This window comes from Myxine glutinosa, chromosome 1 (genome assembly GCF_964187855.1).
Source record: "Myxine glutinosa chromosome 1, kmMyxGlut1.1, whole genome shotgun sequence".
Classification (NCBI taxonomy): domain Eukaryota; kingdom Metazoa; phylum Chordata; class Myxini; order Myxiniformes; family Myxinidae; genus Myxine; species Myxine glutinosa.
The window spans coordinates 181,348,534-181,365,750 of NC_136261.1; the positions used below are offsets into that span (position 1 = coordinate 181,348,534).

A 17,217-nucleotide genomic window follows, 5' to 3' on the forward strand; every position below is an offset into this window, starting at 1 on the left:
AATATGTTAATGATGATATCATCGGTCACGTGGTTCGGCCGCCATATTTGTTCTAAATGGCCGATAAAAAGTACATTCCGGCAAGTCCTCGGTCTCTGACCGATTTTTCATCTATCTGTCTGTCTGTCTGTGAATGGAAACTCAAAGAATTGGACTGGACTTGGACAGAAGGCAGGTAGAGTGATACTGCTCTTGCCTCTTGCTTGGCAGAGGGTAGAGGTGGTGGTGGGCCAAAATGGGTCAAAATAGGCCATGGAACAAAATTGAGCTCTTGAAAGCTGAGGTGATTTTAACCTGAGGATGCATCTCTGGAGGGACCCCTGGCTGGTCCGAGGTGTGAAATATGGTGACGTTGTCTGTGGACAATTTGTGAGTGGCTAGACAGACGCGCCTGGAAGGGGAAATTGTATTCATAACTCATGTGGGTTGTGTCTAAAGGAAAGGTTCAGGAGGAAGTGTGAAGAAGGTCATGGAAAGTGCAAAGATGATAAAGGAAAGTCGAATCAGATGGATTATTTGGCAGTGACAAGTGAATCTGCGGGATTTGTTGAGAAGGAAGGGGAAAGGGTTGTAAAACGTTGATGGTAAAGGCAGGGAAGAAGGGAAAGTGTTTGTGGAATGTTGTTTTTGTGATAAGGTGATACAGGGTGGTTAGTTTGCACTGGGGAGAGTGCGCCAACGAATGGAAAGTTGTGAATTGTGTTACGTGGTCCCCTCGGTGACTACCTGGTCTCGGTGACCCCCGGACCGTGAGAGGAACTTCGCCAGAAAGTTCTACCACATATGCGCTTTCGCCACGCAATCCATATGAATTCCCCCCAAGAGAAGACTGAGTTTCAATGATATATTTCAAGGGTAATGATACCATACAATTTCAATGCTACAATCAAGGATATTTTCCCCGAGCAATCAACAACAAACAACCATCAACAATTCACAATCCACAATCAATCCCCTAGATGATTAAGATGGCCATCTTATATATGTGTGTCCCCTTTTGTACTCACGACCCCCTTTTTGTCTCTGTCCCTCACAATGTCTCTGGGCCCCTCCTGACCAAGAGGATGGTCGGCGTCGCCGCACTCGGGCGGTTGAACGAACCCCGGGTGGACGTGTTTCCACCGGGCATGTATCGTACCGGGAACCCCGGCTGCAGCCCCCTCGTGGCCACGCGAAGCGGGTACGGTAAAGCAAGCAAAAGCCACACGCCGCTTGCAACGCGTGTTAGGCCCCAACATGCGACCCGTACGCGTCTTTGTAGACGGTGCCGCGAACGGTACCAGACGCTGGGTCGGTGCACGGCCCCACGGCAACTTGACGTCTCCACCGGGTAGGTACACGTCCCGGTAACTCCTCTCGCCAGACGGGCTTGGGAACGCCGCTTTTCCACGCGGCGCAAGATCGATCCCACCTTTCGTCGGAGCGGGGCGAGGAAGAAGAAACCTCGTCGCTTCTCTTCCTCGTGTCTTTTCTTCTTCCGTTTACGGTCTCTTTTTCCAGAAGGGCTCCTGACCCTCCAACCACAACAACCCTTAATCGACTACACATTGATAAGCAAAGACCTGAATAGGAATTCACATACATTCCCATAAATATGTAACAATTGTATTTAACAAAATTGTGTTAGATTGCTACACGCAGATTGACCCCAATCGAGGAGGTGGTTGGGGGCTGGTGCAGATTGGATCATGGCTCTGCAGACCAGGTGAACAGAACTCCACCAGGTACGTTGGAATCACATCAATTGAATTATTGCTCATAAGGGGAGGTGATAGAGCAAAATGAAGAAGATTGTCATGGGGACCGCAAGGCTAACCCCCGCTCTTGCAGGGAAATGGCCTTGGGATGCTAGTTGTTGTTGTTGTTGGGTGACTCTAGGTTCTAGAACCTAGGACAAAGTGCAGGGAAAGCGAATATTTTTCCAGTGGTTTATACTGGTGCGAAATTCGCTTGACTAGGAAAAAGGGAAAAAATGTCCAGGTATTGATAGGATAACAGTGAAGTTTTGAAGGGGAGAATACCGATTATTTCCATTGACCGATTATGGTGGGGCGGGGGGCTAGGAATTTGATCATTGTGTGTGTAAGAAAGTATTTTTCAGGATGGACGATGAAGAAACCGCCGACGGAAGACCATGATCTTGACCGCCGAGGCCGTCAACCTGAACGAGCCCCTGGGCGATGCCGATCTGAAGACTGTTGATTTATTTGATTTATTGTGATGATTTTGTTGTAAATCCCCTGCGGGAATTGGCTAATGCTTCTTATGTATTATAAGCACACAGCTGCACATCTCTGCTTGATCCGACTATGGATCTGAAAAGTAAATCTGCGACGCTGGGTCTGGCTGCCAAAGAACCTGACACTGATACTCTGGATCCACAAGCTGATTATGCGTCCATGAACGACTTTGACACAAAAGGAAGTTTCTCTCTTTACTTTGAATTGAAATGCTCTGTACTCTGACCAGGAACACGTGACACAAGATATTAATTACATTATGTATTCCTCAGAACAACAGCATGGACGTCGATTAACTTCGAAGATCTGCAAGGACCGCGTCTGAGCGAGGACGGGGAGCCCTTCGATTGGGGGGAATTTCAGCTGCACCTACGCCGCTGCAAGGGTGGGTTGGGAGACCCCCCGGGCAACGTCCCCGGCCGGGACCAGGCGCCTTCGTTGCGGATCTGAAACGTTAATAGATCTTCATGTTCTGGACCTTCATGTTCCAAACACGCACAACATGACACACCTTTCAAGCGTGCATGTGGGGTGCTTTGTGTGCGTGGAACGCCCTTGGGAGGACACACATACAACACTCAATAAAGCCCGATGTGGCCACATATAACACTATTCTCTTTTGCTTTGCAAATAAAGCCCGATGTGGCCTGGTCTCTGTGATACGTAGTCTCGTAGAGACCAAATGGGGGAATGTCGAGACCATGCATTTAGTTATGCCTTATCTAATTATAGTTTGCATTTAAGTGGTTGCTTTATAAAAAGGATTAAGCTTTCTATGTTCCCTCTTGCTTTAAACTATGCTTTATTGTCCAACTGTGGCAAGGAATGTAGAAAGATAGTGAAACTGCTTGCTCTGTTACACTCCCTCGTGAAAACACGTCTTTTTGTCCTTGACCAAAAGCCAGCATGAGAAGGTGCTCTTTCTCCCACATCTTTTCCTTGACTCATGCCAAAGAGGATAGGGTCTCTGTGGGGGGTATCTAGCCCGTTTTCCTTTGTCCGCGCTCATTTTTCAGCGGAGATTTTTTGTATATTTTGGTGTATATAAAGAAACTCTGGGTTGCCAATTTTCCAGGAGTGTATGGGGCCATGCTGTTCAATTGTGAATTGTATGACTCTTACACCCTGCACAGCGCTGTGTTATTGGTTCATTAATAAATGCTTGTTATCCCTTGAACTCAAGGTGTGGAACATGGTTTTATTCCCGATATATATATATATACAGACTTGGCATTTAATATGGAATTTTTTTTTTTTCCTTGACTTGGGTTTACTTTCTGAACTCAGTATATCAATCTGGTGACTTTATTTTACCCTTCGGTGATGTCTTTGTTGAAAGAACCATGTCACTGATTGTCTTTCCCAGCAAGAAGTCAATAACAGGATTATATCACAGGTGGCGTGACAAAATGTAAGGACAGGTACATTTGACGATTGGCTTCACAATCGGGTATATAAGGGTTGTTGCGTTCTGTATTAGTGGAAAACAACTGCTGCACGTCTACAAAAGTTATTGCCGCTTCCTCTGGAGATGGTCCGTCAACTTGACAATGCTGTTTGTCATGGAGTGGTGGCTTTACGAAATTCTGGCATGAAACAGCGTGCTATTGCTCAGCAGTATGGCATCACTCAAGGTCAGGTGTCAAAGATCCTGAAACGAAATGCTCAGAGGGGTGTCCCTACTCCAATACCGAGGCCAGGACGTCCACGCAGAACCACAAGGAGAGATGATCGCCAGCTGCACCGGTTAGTCTGCAATGGCCGTACCAAGTCACCTAATCGGCTTAGGGCTGAGTGGCAGCAACTGACAAATGTGCCTGTATCCAGAAGGCTAGTCAACCAACAACTGGTTCAAGCAGGCTATCGTGCCAGGCGTCCCCTGAGAAAGCCACGCCTGACCAGACAACACAGCCAGCGCCGATTGCAGTGGGCCAGAGAGCACCGTCAATGGCAGCCAGGACACTGGAATCATGTGACCTTCAGTGACGAGTCTAGATTTCTGGTCCATCAAGATGGCCACGACCGAGTGCGCAGACAAGTGCATGAAGCCCACAACGAAGATTGTATCGTGCCAAGAGTCCAAGCTGGAGGTGGTGGGGTGACCGTTTGGGCTGCTTTTCATGCAGGGGGCAAAACTGACCTGGTTGTTCTGAATGGAAACCTGAACCAGTTCAAGTACAGGGTCATTCTGGAAGAAACATTGCTTCCATTTGCTCATGCAGCCTTTCGAGGAAACTTTGTCTTCCAAGATGACAATGCACGACCTCATCGTGCTCGCATGATCCAACACTTTCTTGCTGACCGTGGTGTAGAGCATATGGAGTGGCCTGCCATGTCCCCGGATATGAATCCGATAGAGAACTTGTGGGCAGAATTAACGCGTCAAATCGACCACTTGGACCAGGAGCCGACCTCTGTGCGTGAATTGCAGCAGGCTATTGTCACTGACTGCATGGCAAGCGATTCCTGTCCAAACCTTGGCAAATCTCGTGCACAGCATGCCTCGGCGTGTACATGCTCTCCTGAATGCTCGTGGGGGTTACACGAAGTACTGAACTGTAATTTTACTGTCCGTAATCCGTCATAATTACCTTTTGTTTTTGTTGAAATTTTTTTTGGCTAATGTGCAAAATAAAGAGATACTTCTGGAAAACGTACAGAAGTTTAACACAGTACTGTCCATGAATTGAGTTCGATATCAGTTTACATCACTTTCAAGGATCAATTTATTTGCTTCGAAATGTCAAATGTGGTTTTTGTTTCTTTTAAAGGTCACATTAACAAAATCTGGAATAATTTCAACATAATTCCAATGAACTTTTGGTTCTAAGAAATCTTGAAAAGTAAGTTCACCCCCACAAAAAAAATATTCCATATTAAATGCCAAGTCTGTGTGTGTATATATATATATATATATATATATATATATATATATATATATATATACAGTGAAACCTTGACTTACGAGTGCACCAACTTACGAGTTTTCCGAGATACGAGCCGTCGCTCGGGCGGTTTATTGCTTTGAGATGCGAGCCGAGATCTGAGTTACGAGCTTACGCCACCCGCCACCAGGTGGATTCCGGTCACGTGGTTATCTTGCCGTGCAAGCATCTCTGCCGTATATCGCTGCTGCTTTGTTTTCGCATTTTGGTTATTTTGGAGCTTACGCCACCCGCCACCAGGTGGGTTCCGGTCACGTGGTTATCTTGCCGTGCAAGCATCTCTGCCGTATATCGCTGCTGCTTTGTTTTCGCATTTTGGTTATTTTGGAGCTTACGCCACCCGCCACCAGGTGGGTTCCGGTCACGTGGTTATCTTGCCGTGCAAGCATCTCTGCCGTATATCGCTGCTGCTTTGTTTTCGCATTTTGGTTATTTTGGAGCTTACGCCACCCGCCACCAGGTGGGTTCCGGTCACGTGGTTATCTTGCCGTGCAAGCATCTCTGCCGTATATCGCTGCTGCTTTGTTTTCGCATGTTGGTTATTTTGGAGCTTACGCCACCCGCCACCAGGTGGGTTCCGGTCACGTGGTTATCTTGCCGTGCAAGCATCTCTGCCGTATATCGCTGCTGCTTTGTTTTCGCATTTTGGTTATTTTGGAGCTTACGCCACCCGCCACCAGGTGGGTTCCAGTCACGTGGTTATCTTGCCGTGCAAGCATCTCTGCCGTATATCGCTGCTGCTTTGTTTTCGCATTTTGGAGCTTACGCCACTCGCCACCAGGTGGGTTCCGGTCACGTGGTTATCTTGCCGGGCAAGCATCTCTGCCGTATATCGCTGCTGCTTTGTTTTCGCATGTTGGTTATTTTGGAGCTTACGCCACCCGCCACCAGGTGGGTTCCGGTCACGTGGTTATCTTGCCGTGCAAGCATCTCTGCCGTATATCGCTGCTGCTTTGTTTTCGCATTTTGGTTATTTTGGAGCTTACGCCACCCGCCACCAGGTGGGTTCCGGTCACGTGGTTATCTTGCCGTGCAAGCATCTCTGCCGTATATCGCTGCTGCTTTGTTTTCGCATTTTGGTTATTTTGGAGCTTACGCCACCCGCCACCAGGTGGGTTCCGGTCACGTGGTTATCTTGCCGTGCAAGCATCTCTGCCGTATATCGCTGCTGCTTTGTTTTCGCATGTTGGTTATTTTGGAGCTTACGCCACCCGCCACCAGGTGGGTTCCGGTCACGTGGTTATCTTGCCGTGTAAGCATCTCTGCCGTATATCGCTGCTGCTTTGTTTTCGCATTTTGGAGCTTACGCCACTCGCCACCAGGTGGGTTCCGGTCACGTGGTTATCTTGCCGGGCAAGCATCTCTGCCGTATATCGCTGCTGCTTTGTTTTCGCATGTTGGTTATTTTGGAGCTTACGCCACCCGCCACCAGGTGGGTTCCGGTCACGTGGTTATCTTGCCGTGCAAGCATCTCTGCCGTATATCGCTGCTGCTTTGTTTTCGCATTTTGGTTATTTTGGAGCTTACGCCACCCGCCACCAGGTGGGTTCCGGTCACGTGGTTATCTTGCCGTGCAAGCATCTCTGCCGTATATCGCTGCTGCTTTGTTTTCGCATTTTGGTTATTTTGGAGCTTACGCCACCCGCCACCAGGTGGGTTCCGGTCACGTGGTTATCTTGCCGTGCAAGCATCTCTGCCGTATATCGCTGCTGCTTTGTTTTCGCATGTTGGTTATTTTGGAGCTTACGCCACCCGCCACCAGGTGGGTTCCGGTCACGTGGTTATCTTGCCGTGTAAGCATCTCTGCCGTATATCGCTGCTGCTTTGTTTTCGCATGTTGGTTATTTTGGAGCTTACGCCACCCGCCACCAGGTGGGTTCCGGTCACGTGGTTATCTTGCCGTGCAAGCATCTCTGCCGTATATCGCTGCTGCTTTGTTTTCGCATTTTGGTTATTTTGGAGCTTACGCCACCCGCCACCAGGTGGGTTCCGGTCACGTGGTTATCTTGCCGTGCAAGCATCTCTGCCGTATATCGCTGCTGCTTTGTTTTCGCATTTTGGTTATTTTGGAGCTTACGCCACTCGCCACCAGGTGGGTTCCGGTCACGTGGTTATCTTGCCGGGCAAGCATCTCTGCCGTATATCGCTGCTGCTTTGTTTTCGCATGTTGGTTATTTTGGAGCTTACGCCACCCGCCACCAGGTGGGTTCCGGTCACGTGGTTATCTTGCCGTGCAAGCATCTCTGCCGTATATCGCTGCTGCTTTGTTTTCGCATTTTGGTTATTTTGGAGCTTACGCCATCCGCCACCAGGTGGGTTCCGGTCACGTGGTTATCTTGCCGTGCAAGCATCTCTGCCGTATATCGCTGCTGCTTTGTTTTCGCATTTTGGTTATTTTGGAGCTTACGCCACCCGCCACCAGGTGGGTTCCGGTCACGTGGTTATCTTGCCGTGCAAGCATCTCTGCCGTATATCGCTGCTGCTTTGTTTTCGCATGTTGGTTATTTTGGAGCTTACGCCACCCGCCACCAGGTGGGTTCCGGTCACGTGGTTATCTTGCCGTGTAAGCATCTCTGCCGTATATCGCTGCTGCTTTGTTTTCGCATGTTGGTTATTTTGGAGCTTACGCCACCCGCCACCAGGTGGGTTCCGGTCACGTGGTTATCTTGCCGTGCAAGCATCTCTGCCGTATATCGCTGCTGCTTTGTTTTCGCATTTTGGTTATTTTGGAAAATTTCTTAGTTTTAACCATCGGTCCTAAGAAATTGAGTGCCATGGGCAGTACTGAGAAGAAGAAGAGGATGATGTGCTTGGATATAAAACACGCAATCGTCGAAAAACATGAGCGAGGTGTGCGTGTTGTCGACTTGGCGAGGCAGTACGATCGTAGCAGTACGATCGAAACATTTTGAAAGGGAGGAAGAAACAAACCTCGTTGGACAGGTTTTTATTGAAACGCCCTGCAAGTGAAAGCGAGGAAAGTGTGGCGAAAAAGGCAAAAGTCATCTCCTCCACCTCCGCCAGCATCTTCGTCTGATCTTCAAGGTAAATACACTTAATAAAACCAGTTTATTTCTTTACATTGTGGCGGACACGGAAGCTCACTGGCGTGTTGACATCATTCCGCGCACCAAGTGGGCGGGGGCCACGCCGAGGGGTAGGCGTGGCCTCAGGATATACACCGGGCGCGCAGCCCGGAGCGCGCCAGTGTTACAGTGAGCTCTTGAATAAAGACTCTTACAAATTACCGCGTTGTCCGCTTCCTCCTTGTTTACAAGCAGCGCGCGTAACGCCGCTTATTATGTACAGTATATACGAGGTCGTGCTTGTTTATACATTATTTGTTATTTATAAAGTACATTTTTCTTATTTAAAAACACGTAACAAAAAAAATTGGTGTGGTTTTTTGGGGGCTGGAACGGATTAATAGCATTTCAATGCATTTTAATGGGGAAATTTAATTTGAGAAACGAGCAAATTGAGTTACGAGCTCGGTCACAGAACGAATTAAACTCGTAAGTCAAGGTTTCACTGTATGTATGTATGTATGTATGTATGTATGTATGTATGTATGTATGTATATATATATATATATATATATATATATATATATATATATATATATATATATATGTATGTATGTATGTATGTATATATATATATATATATATATATATATATATATATATATATATATATATATATATATATATATATATATATATATATATATATATATATATATATATATATATATATATATATATATATATATATATATATATATATATACACACACACGACATGACATGATATAATATGATATATGATACATGACATGATATATGCCACAGATGACATGTATCACGAATGCATATCGTATTTGACATATGCAAATGCATGATGACAAGATGCATATGCGATTATTTTACTTTGTTCTTGTTTAACAATACCATGTTATTACATTAATACAGTCACTGGTTTTGCACAATTACACATTTATAAGGGTGTTTACAACAGGGTTGATGAAGACAAGGAAAGGCATTATAACCCAGCTGGTTAATTTTTTATGAAAATAAAGAAATATCTATATCAGTGGCACTTTGCAGAGGTTTGATGAAATTTGAGATTAGGTACCACTGCTTTTTCTGCAATTCCTTCAATCCAGATCAACACAAATAACATTACTATTTCAATGTATTACCATAGTAGAAATATATTGTAGGCTTGATAAAATTATCTTCTTTATCACTACCATTCATAATTGTAATATGCCTGTTGTTGACTTTAAATGTTAAATAATGGTTAAAGGTGGCTAGCTTTAGAGTAGGGTCCCCTGTTGTGCTGTTGAAATAACACCAGGTCGGTTGACTCAGCCTGTCATCCTTCCGAGGTCGGCAAAATGAGTACTACTTACTGGTAACAGGGGCACTGCATCAGCAGCACAGCCACGCCTCCAGGAAATAATGCAACCAGCAACCACAGGTGGCATACGAAACAACAACATAATCGTACTAGTGTAAAAGTAAAACCAAGGATATCTGTTACATTGACCGGCTTCTTCTTCTTCTCCATATTAAAGGGATCAAACTTTTTCTTCTTCTTCGACCTAATTTCATCATTCCACAGTTCTGTAAAAGCAACATGTTTCACAGTCCATAAAAGTATTGTTATTGCAATACAGTACAATACAAACTAGAAAGCATCTGAAAATGCTAAGCACGTCCTCGTCCGCTTTGTATGCAGACGTCTTCGTCTTCCGTATACGAAGCATGACGAACACAGCAAAAAAAAAAAACACAAAAAGAAAATTGACAATTTTATGCAACCTTTTGATAACAAAATTAAATCGGCTTCTACCTTTTTGAACGTGAATTGGTGGTGAACCAATTCAGTGACCCAATATGCAAATTCTTAAAATTTCAGGTCAACTGGATGAAAAATGACGATGTGACACTGACCTTTGACCTTTTGACCAAATTAATAATTTGTATTCTCTGTATTCTCATTGCAAAGTTTGTTGAAAATTTGATGAGAAAAGCTCAAATGGCATAAAATATTAACTAATATACACACACACACACACACACACACACACACACACACACACACACACACACACACACACACACACACACACACACACACACACACACACACACACACACACACAAATAATTAATGCTCATACAAGATTATTATATACCTTCTACATCCTCCCATCACCACCACACACCTCTCCGTTTCCTATGACCTATTGGTGTCATTTACTTAATGTTATCTCTACTAAGGAGTCTCTACTAAGGAGTGTTATCTCTACTAAGGAGTCTCTACTAAGGAGTGTTATCTCTACTAAGGAGTGTTATCTCTCCTAAGGAGTCTCTACTAAGGAGTGTTATCTCTACTTTTGGCTACACAGTTGACACCGCACATGACAAAACCGAATGCCTCAACTCTGTGTTTGCCTCAAAATCTGGTGTCCCAAACCCATCTCTCTCTCTGTTCCCACCTTACCCAGTCGAACCCAACTGCTCCTGGACTCTGTCCTTCTCTCCTGACAAGGTGGAGAAGTTTTTGTCAAACCTTGACTCTGATTCTGCAACTGGACCAGACGGCATTAGCCCACGGGTCCTAAAATCCTGCTCTTCCGCTCTATCTCACCCTCTCTCTGTTCTTTTCACCCTCTCTTTTGCTCAAGGTCATCCGCCAGCATCTTGGAAATCAGCAAACATTACCGCTTTACACAAAAAGGTGCAAAAACAGATCCTTGCAACTACAGACCAATCAGCCTGCTCCCAATGATCAGCAAAGTCATGGAATCCATCATTGCTTCGGATATCAAATCCTTCCTCTTCTCCAATGGCTTGATCTCCGATCATCAATTTGGATTCAGACAAAGGTCATTCTACTCTGGGCATGCTGCTTCTGCTGTCGCAACAATGGATGGAGGTCCTTAATGCCAAACAGGAAATCAGAGCTGTCTCCCTTGACATATCACGTGCCTTCGATACGGTCTGGCACCCAGCTCTGCTCACCAAACTCTCCTCCTATGGTATCCATGGAAATCTCCACGCATAGCTTGTCTCCTCTCTGGTCATAGTCAATGTGTGGCCCTGAATGGATTTCTCTCATCTCCCCTTCCTGTTCGAGCTGGAGTTCCCCAAGATAGTGTTCTGGGCCCTGTGCTATTTCTGGTCTTCATCAATGATCTCTCAGACTCTCTGGAAAATCCTCTCTATCTCTTTGCTGATGACTCCACTCTCTGCCGCTCCATTCCTCATCCCTCAGATCGGCAGTCTGGAGCCTCCTCACTCTCTGCAGACCTGGACAAAATCACAGACTGGTCAAACAAGTGGAACATGTCTTTCAATCCTGACAAATCCCACACTCTTACTATGTCTCTCCGAAAAGACCGACTGGAAAACCCTCCCATCTACTTCCTCAACAATCCTCTCCAAGAAGTTCTGTCGCTCTAGCTTTTGGGTCTCACTATCTGCCATGATCTTTCTTTGGAAAACCACATTTCCAAGCTGGCCGCCAAAGCCAGTCGCCGACTGGGCATCCTCCATCGTGCGAAGTCCTTCCTTGGCACACCTGAGCTTCTCACCACATACAAGGCTTTCATCCACATCTCAATGGAATACTGTTCCCCCCTCTGGGCCGATGCTCCTGCCTCACACATAGCTCGGCTTCACGCTGTTGAAACCAAAGCTTTCAGAATCATTGGAATCTCCTGCGATGAAGCTAACTCCGAGGGCCTTTCACTCACTCACCGCAGGCAGGTTGGTGGTCTTTCTGTCTTCTACCGACTCCTCGCCGGCCTTGCTCCCCCAGCTCTCTCTGTGCTCTGTCCCCCAAATATTCCTGCAGGTCGAACAGGATCTGCCAGCAACCCTCTTATGGTTAAACTGCCAAAATCTAGGCTCTCTGCTCACCTTCACTCTTTCATTCCCCTTTTCTCCTGCCTCTGGAACAAACTCCCCCACTCCCCCACTCCCTTCAATCCCAATCCTCCCTCCAGGTCTTTAAAACAGCTGTTCACCACCATCTCTTATCTTCCTCCATCCAAAACCTTGATCTTTTCTACCCCCGCTAATTCACCCCAGATACACTTTTGTGAAATTCCAACTTCTTTCCTGGAAGTCCTTACAGTGTCCACATGTTTTATACCTCTCCCACCTCCCCGCAAGCCCTCTCCCTCCCTCTGTTCTCTCGATGTCCCTGCTCTCAAATGTTGTGTTTGTGTCCTTCCCCCTCTCTCCCCATCTTGTCTACCGCTCACCTTATTTTGTGTTTTATGTCGGTTTGACTTTTTGTGTGATTAATGTTAGCTCTTTCACGAGCCTCGATCTTGTATACAAAAAAAATAAAAATAATAAAGGAGAGTGTCAGGGTTCAGGGGTCAAGCCTACATTTATTAGTTGCATGCCTGCATCCAGAGTAAAAACTCCGAATACAGCCATGCTTTGCAACAAGTCTAATCGACATTCCCATTTGAACTTCCACTTTGGGAAATCAAGACTTTACCTCAAATAATCAGAATAACATGTAAATTGGGAGGTCGAAGGGGAGGTGAGGTGCAGTATTTATTACGTAATAAATAGATGGTCCCTTTACTTGATACTTTCACTTTTGCACTTTTCAACAGCCGTTCAAGATGAGATTCATCAGCATCTGTTGCCACAACCAATACGAATGACTTTACGATATCAAAAAAATACAACACCTTTGTTTTGTTACTTTGTGACATCTGCATTGCAATAATTAAGATAGAAATACTGCTCAGATGGCAATGCACTGCACATTACCAAAGGAAGGTGATGCTGGTGATGCTGCATACCGGAGGAGAAGTCCAAGTTCTGCCGATCTTCCTCAAGACGTCTGATTTTGTCTTCCAACTCATTGCGCATCGTGTCACAAAGGAGAAGCTTTTCACTCTGGCAAAGTGCGAGGAAGTTGGTAAGGCAGTGCATGGCACGTCAAGTAGATCAAATATTTCATAAAGTCCACCAATTAAATAACCAAGGCAGGCTAAATAACCAATTATTATAATTTATCCTTGCTGCACACATCTACTGAGCAGTGAAAATCTGCAAGATAAATCAACAGACAGTGTTCCTATTGATGCTTGATCTGTCCTCTGCTTTTTATATGGTGGATTTCTCATAGATAGTGATCGGCTTTCTGAACACTTCGACCTCTGTTATAAAGTCCTTTCTTTGTTCCAATCATACCTCACTATCAGATCTAGCAGTGGCCATATTGCTTATTCTTTCTCGGATGACCAACACCTAAAATGTGGAATTCCTCAACGGTCTGTTATTGGTCCACAACTGTTCACCTATTATATATGTGGTATTGGGAAAATCATCAGTCAACACTCCATCCACTATCATATAAATGCAGTTGATAATCAGTTATATACATTATTTGACCATGACCAGACCTGGTGATGCTGCTTGAGCTCACATTCGTCTCTCTAAGTGTCTTGATAACATTAAAGCATGGCTGATATATAATAAGTTGAAGCTGAAATTCTGGTGAAGCTGATTTCTGGTAAAACTGAATTCTTCAGATTCTTCACCAAACCACTATAAACAGCTTTGAAATCACATTTTCAGCTTAGACGATCAAGAAATCCCTCATTCCCCTACTAAGCAAAATTTTGGAGTGGTTTGATTATAATTTATGACATGAGCATGTCTGATCAGGTCACACAGTTGTGTCACTCTTTTAATTGGCAGATATATAATCTTAATCACATCAGGAAGTATAGGAATAGCGGTACTTGTCATAATAATGTTCATGCACACGTCCTGTCTGGGCTGGATTATATGGTAGTTCTTTACTTGGTGGAATAGCTAACCAAGATTTGTATTGATTACAGGAAGTGAAGAGCAAGTGTGCTCACCTGATCTTTCAGTAACCTAAATGTACAGTGCCTTCAGAAACACATTAACTTTATCAATGTATGGAATGATAAATTTATCATTACTGAGAACATTTCTTACAATCGCTCATAACGATATTAAATGTAAGAAACAATATTGCAATTCACGAATACTATCACATGACCAATGTATACAGTGCCTTAAGAAAGTATTGACACTCCTTGACTTTTTCACATTTTGTTGTATTACAGCCTGAATTTAAAACGGATTAAATAGAGATTTATTTTGCCACTGATTTACACAAAATACCCCATAATGTCAAAGTGGATTTTTATTTTTTTATTTTAGAAAATTGTTACAAAATTAAAATGAAATAAAGAAATATCAAATTCACACAAGTATTCAACCCCATGAGTTAACACTTCATAGAAACGTCTTTGGCAGTGATTGCAGCTTCGAGTCTTCTTGGGTATATCTATCAGCTTTGCACATCTGGATTTGGAGAGTTTCTCCCATTCTTCCTTGTGGATTTGCTCAGGTTCTGCCAAGTTGGATGTGGAGCGTCAGTGAACAGCAATCTTCAAGTCTTCTTGGGCTTCTCAAAGGGATTCCACAGATTCTCAATGGGATTCTTTTGCACTCTGAAGCAGGATCTCCTCAAGCATTTGCATGTATCTGGCTCCATTAATTGGTCCCTCTATCGTTACAAGTCTCCCAGTCCCTGCTGCTGAAAAGCATCTCCATAGCATGATGCTGCTACCACCATACTTTACTGTTGGGATGGTGTTAGATGGGTGATGAGCTGTGCTCGGTTTCCGCCAGACATAGCGCTTTGCTTTCAGGTCAAAGAGTTCAATTTTCATCTCATCGGACTACAGAATATTTTGCCTGATGCTCTCAGTCTTTCACGTGGCTTTTTGCAAACTCCAGGCATGCTGTCAGGTGCCTATTTCTCAGGAATTGCTTCCATCTGGCCACTCTCTCATAAAGCCAAGATTGTGAAGTGCTGCAGAGACTGTTGTCCTTCCGGCAGGTTCTCCCATCTCTGCCAAGGAACTCTGTAGTTGTCAGTGGTCATTGGGTTCTTGATCACCTCCTTGACCAAGGTCCTTCTTGCCCGGTTGCTCAGTTTGGTCGGACGGCCAGCTCTAGGAAGAGTCTGGGTAGTTCCATATTCTTTCCATTTCCTAATAATGAAGCTCACTGTGCTCTTGGGAACTTTCAACACTAGAAATTGTTTTATACCCTTTCCCAGATCTATGCCTCGCAAATCTATCTAGAGTACTACGGACTTCATAGTAGAGTTTCTGCTCGAAAATGCACCGTTAACTGTGGGAAAGGTGAGTTTCTAAATCATGTCCAGTCAATTGCATTAGCCACAGGTGGACTCCATTCAAGTTGTAGAGACATCTCAAGCATGCTCAAAGGAAATTGGATGCACCTGAGCTCAATTTGGGGTGTCATAGCAAAGGGGTTGAATACTTATTGACTCCAGACATTTCAGCTCTTCATTTTTAATTATATTGTAAAAATTAAATAAATAAAAATTAAACATTGACATTATGGGGTATTTTGTGCAGATCAGTGATGAAAAAAATCGCAACCGAATCCATTTTAAATTCAGGCTGTAACACAACAAAATGTGAAAAAGTCAAGGGGTGTGAATACTTTCTGAAGGCACTGTAATTCCCATGTTAAGCCAATTGCACTGGCACCCACCTCCCTCTTGCAGAGAAACTACAATACAGAATAATTCTTCAAATGTTCAAGTTCTTGTAATCTTCTCTTCCAGCATACAGTGCATTCAGAAAGTATTCAGACCCCTTCACTTTTTTCACATTTTGTTATGTTGCAGCCTTATGCTGAAATCATTTAAATTCATTTTTCCCTCATCAATCTACGCTCAATACCCCATAATGACAAAGAGAAAACAGGATTTTAGAAAGCTTTGCAAATTTATTAAAAAGAAAAAACTGAAATATCACATTAACATAAGTATTCAGACCCTTTGCTATGACACTTGAAATTTAGCTCAGGTGCCTCCCATTTCTCTTGATCATCTTTGAGATGTTTCCACACCTTGATTGGAGTCCACCTGTGGTAAATTCAAATGATTGGACATGATTTGGAAAGGCACACACCTGTCTGTATAAGGTCTCACAGCTGACAGTGCATATCAGAGCAAAAACCAAGCCATGAGGTCGAAGGAACTGCCTGCAGAGCTCAGAGACAGGATTGTGTCGAGGCACAGATCTGGGGAAGCCTACAAAAAAATCTCTGCTGCATTCAAGGTTCCCAAGAGCACAGTGGCCTCCATAATTCTTAAATGGAAGAAGTTTGGAACAACCAGGACTCTTCCTAGAGCTGGCCGCCCGGCCAAACTGAGCAATCGGGGGAGAAAGGCCTTGGTAAGAGAGGTGACCAAGAACCCGATGGTCACTGGCTGAGCTCCAGAGATCCTGTGTGGAGATGGGAGAAACTTCCAGAAGGACAACCATCACTGCAACACTCCACCGATCTGGGCTTTATGGTAGAGTGGCCAGATGGAAGCCTCTCCTCAGTGAAAGACACATGAAAGCCCGCTTGGAGTTTGCAAAAAAGCACCTAAAGGGCTCTCAGACTGTGAGAAACATGATTCTTTGGGCTTTCATGTGTCTTTCACTGAGGAGAGGCTTCCATCTGGCCACTCCACCATAAAGCCCAGATCGGTGGAGTGTTGCAGTGATGGTTGTCCTTCTGGAAGTTTCTCCCATCTCCACACAGGATCTCTGGAGCTCAGCCAGAGTGACCATCGGGTTTCTTGGTCACCTCTCTTACCAAGGCCCTTCTCCCCCGATTGCTCAGTTTGGCCGGGCGGCCAGCTCTAGGAAGAGTCCTGGTTGTTCCAAACTTCTTCCATTTAAGAATTATGGAGGCCACTGTGCTCTTGGGAACCTTGAATGCAGCAGAGATTTTTTTTGTAAGCTTCCCCAGATCTGTGCCTCGACACAATCCTGTCTCTGAGCTCTGCAGGCAGTTCCTTCGACCTCATGGCTTGGTTTTTGCTCTGATATGCACTGTCAGCTGTGAGACCTTATACAGACAGGTGTGTGCCTTTCCAAATCATGTCCAATCATTTGAATTTACCACAGGTGGACTCCA

The 17,217-nt window shown here is 44.7% G+C and overlaps 1 protein-coding gene across 1 annotated transcript in view; it reads right to left on the reverse strand.

Annotated features, from left to right (window-relative positions):
• Positions 1–17,217, reverse strand: part of LOC137431637 (breast cancer metastasis-suppressor 1-like protein) — a 110,056-nt gene that overhangs the window by 49,501 nt on the left and 43,338 nt on the right. The window contains exons 5-6 of the mRNA XM_068123185.2: positions 13,026–13,122; positions 9,727–9,816 (exon numbers count right to left, since the gene is read on the reverse strand). Coding sequence (XP_067979286.2) covers positions 9,727–9,816; positions 13,026–13,122 — 187 coding nt within the window. The remainder of the gene's footprint in view (positions 1–9,726; positions 9,817–13,025; positions 13,123–17,217) is intronic.